The 6,983-nt window shown below is 43.4% G+C and overlaps 1 protein-coding gene across 5 annotated transcripts in view; it reads right to left on the reverse strand.

Moving 5' to 3' along the window:
* LOC118403719 (protein TANC2-like) overlaps positions 1-6,983 on the reverse strand; it is a 136,200-nt gene that overhangs the window by 4,238 nt on the left and 124,979 nt on the right. For all 5 annotated transcript variants that reach the window (XM_035802499.1, XM_035802497.1, XM_035802496.1 and 2 more), the window contains 8 exons: positions 6,561-6,797; positions 5,590-5,769; positions 4,224-4,405; positions 2,999-3,168; positions 2,144-2,319; positions 881-1,105; positions 620-766; positions 108-208 (listed from right to left, as the gene is read on the reverse strand). In XM_035802499.1, coding sequence (XP_035658392.1) covers positions 108-208; positions 620-766; positions 881-1,105; positions 2,144-2,319; positions 2,999-3,168; positions 4,224-4,405; positions 5,590-5,769; positions 6,561-6,797 — 1,418 coding nt within the window. The remainder of the gene's footprint in view (positions 1-107; positions 209-619; positions 767-880; positions 1,106-2,143; positions 2,320-2,998; positions 3,169-4,223; positions 4,406-5,589; positions 5,770-6,560; positions 6,798-6,983) is intronic.

Raw genomic sequence — 6,983 nt, forward strand, 5'->3', positions numbered from 1 at the left:
AGAAACACACCGACAGACGCACCAAAAAGAATACCTCCATTTTTCTTGGAGGTAACTTTAAAGCAACTAGTACACATCTTCCACAAGCCCAGAGAATAATCACCCACCTGTTTTCTCTCTTGGCTCTAGCACGTGTGTAGTAGGCTTCTGCTGACTGAGGTTTAGTGTCCAGCGCTTTACTGGCATAGTCTGCTGATGAAGTTAGATCCTGTAGCAACACAAGCATACAAAAATTATCTTACTATTCTTAGTTTAAATGTGCTGATACATAATACATGTGTTCATACATGATACAACAACCAAATGCAATTAAAAATGTTATGTATTTTTCAAGAAAATACATTATGTTTACCTTTACATTTTCTAGCCTAACAAACTACTGCTCTGTTTATCATAAATTCTTAAACATATTCATATACATGGTGACCAGCCCCTCTTGCTCTGTCCTGCCACTTGCTACATGATGCAATGAAATACTGGAGAGTTTCTGCTACTTTACCAGTAACCACGGTGACAGCTATCTGATCCTTGTAATGCACCTTATTTGTTTGGAAAAGAAAAAAATTGAGAAAAAAACAATGTGTTTCTTTTCTGTGAAGGTAAATAATAACAAACTTACATTGAGTTTTCTCTTGCATCTGGACACACTGAGGAACAGCTGCGTCTTGAGTTCTCGGAAGGTCTTGATCTCCTCCCCAAAGCCTTCCTTGGGGAACTTCTTAAGGGCATACTGATAGCGATGACAGGCATCTTTTATTCTCCCTTTCTGTAGAACAAAAAAATTCTTATCAACATATACAAACATTGGTTGAGTGGTAGTACACTAGGGTGATAAGCAGGATCATCATGTCAACATCTGACCTTTACCCTTTGACCTTACCTTATATAGTATGTTGCCTTCCTCCACCAGCTTGTTGAGTAGAAGGATCATGATGTCAGGTTTGGAGGTGGCCATGGCCCAGGCAGCCGGCCCCAGCTTGGCCCCCTTCCTCAGTAGAACAGACACCACCCCAGTGTTCCTACAGCCAATGGCTCGGTCCAGCGGCCTCATGCCGTTATAGTCCACATGTTCAACCATAGCACCTTTGTCTACCAGAACTTGGACCTGGAAATGCAAGGTAGGTATGTTTTAGAACTTCAGACCACTTATGATGAACACGTATTACAAAAATGGTGTTAGAAAGTATTTTGCAAGACCTGTCATAGCATGGAGAGTATGATAACTTCAGTTAGCTTCATGGATACTTTTGGGCTTGCCTCTGAAGCATTGCCAAAAACTGGAGTTGGAAAGATTAACCATTAGCATGCATGCCATGGATGATTTCACAAACATTCACTGGAGGTAGACAGATGATTATGCATGACAAGGGTTATGTACATGTACATGGAAGAAGACAGAAAGCCCAGAGAGACCATTAACATGAACAGGAAGAACAGGGCTTTCTTACACACTGCAATCGTCCTTCCATGTGGGCATTGAACCCACGTCGCTCAGCCGAACCTCTGAAATCCTACCGGATCAGGAAAATCTCTTGTACATTTATTTCCAACAACATACCAATGAAAGGTAGCCACTTTTTGTACTGACATATCACGAACTTAATTCCTTTCAATGGCCATACAAATGTAACTGTATCATGAAAAAAAAGGGTGTCTCAACGTTCATACATAATATCTTTGACACCAAAATTGTCTCCAGACAAAATGATAATCTAGAAAGGACAGTGAGTTGTAGAGAATGCTAAACAAGTTATATTTGGCAATTACACATCATCCAGTCTCTACACTGCATTAAACCTAAGTGGCAAGACTAAGGTAGACCACTGACAATGACTGGATCCTATTCTTAACAGTTGACTCCGTATTTCCTTAGCACTAAATTCATTACTTTTGCATAGGTTAAGGCTTAGGTATCATTTCCAAACCCGGCCCTGGCAGGGATGGTTGCGGAAATGAAAAATAAAAGTGTGTATCAAGGAATATACACAAGTTATGCTCATTCTGCTATTCTGTGTGTTTTGTTGCCTTCTACATTTGTATATCATATTTTTCGTTACCTGGCTGGGCCCCGGGTTAGGAATTGGGACCTAAGTCTAATACAATTTCGCTCAAACTTTGGCACAACAAACAGACATATGCTCACCACGCTAGCGTCTCCGTAGAAAGCTGCCAGGTCCAGCGGCGTGCGGCCAGTCTTGTCCGTGTGGTCAATCTCTGACCCTCTCTCCAGTAGAGACTGGACCACGTGACTCTGTCCCTTCAGACAGGCCCAGCTCAGGGCGGTCAGACCTTCCTTGTCAGCCTGGAGCACCGATGCACCTGACGTGGGGAAAAATCATTTACTTTACTATTCTGGGCTTCTAAATAAAAGTTCATATGTTCATGAGTCAACAGACAAAGTAAAACTCCTACCAAAAGTCCTCTTATCCTTCTGAAATTGAAATGACCTAAAGCCTGTGTCACATGACCTGAATGGAAATTTGACATCAGCAACCATTCCTCAACTGAGACGGGGGCTGATACAAACTACCAAGCACCTTTGACCCATTACTGAGTCATAAGGTCATATGACACATGCTTCCATTCACTTTAATTTGACAAGAATCAGATGTCTGATCAAAGACTTGAAGTTGTGAAGTGCTTTACTTCGTGTACAGAAACTGATTTTAAAATCTTTATAATTCTTAACTTAGATCAACATCACAGTCCTCCAATGTCTGAAAGTTCTGTCAACAAGTAAATCTGTACAAGCTTACAAGCCAGGAGGATATTACTGTAATTCTTGAAATGTTTGCAATGGTTTTATGTTTGCATTTTTTTTGCAGTGACTGATTCACCATAGACTCAAAACCACCAGTTTTCATTACCGTCAAGTATACTATGTTAATATAGTGCTATCACCAACTAAAAACCATTGCAAACACTCCATTTTTTCCTAACCATGATTTTAAATCACCGCAAATCTAAAGGCATTTACAGTACTACAACAAGGCCTTACCTTTACTGAGCAGCAGCTCACAGACCCCCAGGTGACCCTCGCAGGCAGCGACCATGAGGGGGGTCCTCCCGTGGGAGTCCATCTCCTCACGGTCAGCCTTATGGGACAGCAGCAGGTCAACGACCTCCCAGTGGCCAGCACGGACAGCACAGAACATGGGAGACAGGCCCCTGCAAAATAGGACAGCATTAGAATAGATGTACATTTTATACATGGCATATCAGCACAAAACATGGGAGACTCAGACCCCTGCAAAACAGGACATTTTTATTTTAGAATAGATGTACATTTCGTACATGTCATACTGAAGTGGAAAATATGGCTATATTACAACCATACATAAGCAGAAGAATTCTTCTATACTTTTCAGTGTTCTCACCAGGCCTTTTCAGCATTCTCTATCCTATGCTGTGATCTGTATCCCCCATGCTATCATTTGGGCCCATATGTTGTTATTTGGGGCCCTATGATGTGCTTTAAGCAACACTTACTTACTTAACCAACTTGTGACTTTTCTGTAGTTTTGTAACAAAAAGGGTAAAATCTTAAAAGTTAGCTACATTTCCCTATATTTGGCCCTCAAAATGCAGAAAATGGTATTTCAGGGGGTTAAAGATTTAAAAAATATCACCAGACCACCCATAATGCTCAGACCTGCAAAGCGTACCACGTGGCTTTGCTACACTAAGATGCTAGCCTGGGTACCATCCGGATAGTAGCTCGCTCCTATGTTCACTTCTGCTATCCGTCTGGAGACGTGCACATTCAAACCGTTTGGTGCTAACGTCAGTTAATGAGCAAATGTAGGAATGGGTTCTAGAGCGCTCGTTCGATGACAACAGGCCCTCTCGCAAGCAGACAGAGAGCTTGTCCGGTGTTGGAACGCCTGTTCGGACGATCGCTTGAACCCATTCCATAATTTGCTCATATGTGGGGACCAATCAGCGCCTGCGTCCAAAATTTGGACGATTCCAGACGTTAAGATGGTCCGCGTTCCCAGACGGAAACACAGAGAAGCGATTGTATATAGTGTATAATGAATGTCAGAGCTAGAAGCGACTGTATATAGTATATAATGAACGCCGGAGCGAACTACTTTCCGGATGGTACCCAGGCTACTAAGATGCCCCTATGCTGCAAAAAAATCCTGGTGAGAACCCTGCTTGTACAAATGTATGTGGATAACAAACACAGACACAGGACAGGCACATAGTAGTTACGCTACCTTCCGTTTGGCATCGTGATGGAGGTCCCCTTCTCCAGAAGGGCGCGGCAGATCTCCAGCTTCCCGTTGGACGCTGCGACGGTGAGAGGCGTCTCCTTGAAGAGCGTGTCCGGCTCGTTGATGTTGACTGTCCACTCCTCGTGATGTTCCATCTCTGACAGGCTCAGGAGGAAGTCACAGATCTGTGCACAAAAACACCACATTGTTATTAAGCATTTACAATTCAGTCAACATTGGCTAAACTTCTGGAAAGTTAGCTGCTATACTGTAGCCTGGGTACCATACGGATAGTAGTTCGCTCCTATGTTCGCTTCTGCTATCCGTCTGGAGACTTGCGCATTCAAACCTTTTGATGGTAACGTCAGTTAATAAGCGAAGTAAGGAATGGGTTCTAGAGCACTCGTTCGATGACAACAGCCCGGCGCCTGCATGCGCAAGGGGACGCAGGGCTTTTCCGGTGTTGGAACACCGGTTCGAACGAGCGTTTGAAACCATTCCATAATTCACTCATGAGTAGGGACCAATCAGCGCCTGCTTCCGAAATTTGGACGATTCCAGACGTTAAGATGGTCCGCGTTCCCAGACGGAAACACAGAGAAGCGACTGTATATAGTGTACAATGAATGTCAGAGCTAGAAGCGACTGTATATAGTATATAATGAACGCCGGAGCGAACTACTTTCCGGATGGTACCCAGGCTAGCTATACTGCAGTTTGCAACACAAAAATTGGACTTACCCAAATTTTTGACTGAGCTCCAGTCTTTGTCAAGGAATGAACAATCCACTGTTTCTGTGATGTCATGTTATGTAAGATGCAACTTATGATCCACTGCTCATTGAGTCACATGTGCTAGCTACATAATGTGGCCTCACAGAAGCAGTAGATTGTTTATTCCTTGACATACACTACTAGCAGAGCTGGATGGATTGTCTTAATGCGGGTAGGTCTTGATGAGACCACAAAATGATTAGATTCTGAGCCCCCTATTAGCCTGTTATGGTACTGCAGCAGAACATTTGGTTCTGATATCTTGTGTTCTGGACAAGCTATGGTCATGATGTTTGGATGGTAGGTAGTTCTTACTTTGATTTTTGTGTCTTGTTTGAAATGCAATACAAATCCACAATACAAATCTTAATCATATAAATAACTTTATCTATAATTCAAAAAATCCAGACTGAAAAAAAAATTTACCCTTTCAAACATTTGTTATCAAAACATTTTGGACTACCAGAAAAGTAGTAATGCAAAAAGTGTTGTATCACTAGGAATCTGAACTTAGATAAAGGTTTGGATTGTAAAGTATTGCAATGCCAACAACATCAGACATCTGATCAGCAATATGTGCTAAAGAAAAAGGTACCTCCTTGTTGCCAGTACTTGCTGCAGCCACGAAGCCCTGTTGACAGGCCGACCTCTTGGTCAGGTCATGTGGGGCGGAGTACAGCCAATCACACTGCAGGAGGAAACTCAGCACGTCCATGTGGCCGTTCAGAGCAGCGTGTACCAAGGCACAGCGGCCATTCCTGTCCGTGTGGTTTAACTGGGGGAAACAAATACAAACTGGTATCACTGATCGGCCCATGCTGAACTATAGACCCCATTCCAGATGTGGCGGCCATTTTGGATTTTCCGGGGTCATCCATCATAAAGTTAAGGTAGCAAAACACAGTTTTCGGCCTATGGGGATTTCTATAGTTAAGGGCCTCAAGGTGACTGGCTTCAATGCATTAAAAAATGTTTTAGGGTGCACTTTTGCAATACCAAAAACAGATATGTTTGAGTTGAGTTTACAAGCCACGAAATATTAAAAAACAAAAAAATCCTGTCGGCGTATCGTCTTCTCACGCCCTCTTTGGAATGCCCCTCTGCGGAGGTCACTGAACTGCAGCCATCTCACGCTAGAAAGGCAGTTGCGTAATGGAGCGCATTTATACACGAAATAGAAAAATTTCACAATCCAAACCATGCAGTCTCAGAGTCGACACCTTCCGTGACCACACAGCACAGGTTATATCTGGCTGCCCCTCAAAGAAGGCTTTTTGCCTCTCCTTTAACAAGTTTATCCGTACTATTTTATGTACCCGTGTCATAGACCCCAGGGTTTGCCCATTGATACTGTGTTCTGCTACCTTGAAAGGTACAAAACTACCACAGACTGAAGATTGCCTATACTTAATAATAATATAATACAAGCTTTCCAATTAGACGCAGTCTTGTTTTGGTGCAATGACCTAAATGACCCTGGAAAATCCAAAATGGCCACCACATCTGGAATGGGGTGTATTGTGATCTGTAGAAAAGTGAAGTGAAAAGGTGACCAAAGTCACTCACCCGAGCATGTTTTCTGTATAACATCCTAACCACATCCAGGTGCCCCCCGATTGCAGCATAGATCAGAGCGGTCATTCCCGTTTCCGACTGAGCGTCCACCGACGCCCTCAGCTCCAGTAGGACCGACACCATGTCTGCGTAACCCTCACTGGCAGCAATGCACAGCAGGGGCGCGCTGCCCATGAAGTCTGTGTGGTGGTCTGGGTTGGCTCCTGCCAGTATCAACAATCTGCTAACCTGGAAAAGTAATGTATTTTTGTTTTAAAGTGCTAGTAGTAAATCAGAGATATGCCATCTATCTGTCAAATCAGTACTGCAGCTAACTTGATGTTGGGGTTGCACAGTAGGGGCGCACAGCCCATGAAGTCTGTGTGGTGGTCTGGGGTTGGCTCCAGCCAGTATCAACAATCTGCTGACCTGGAA

The sequence above is a fragment of the Branchiostoma floridae genome, chromosome 16 (genome assembly GCF_000003815.2).
Source record: "Branchiostoma floridae strain S238N-H82 chromosome 16, Bfl_VNyyK, whole genome shotgun sequence".
Lineage (NCBI taxonomy): Eukaryota > Metazoa > Chordata > Leptocardii > Amphioxiformes > Branchiostomatidae > Branchiostoma > Branchiostoma floridae.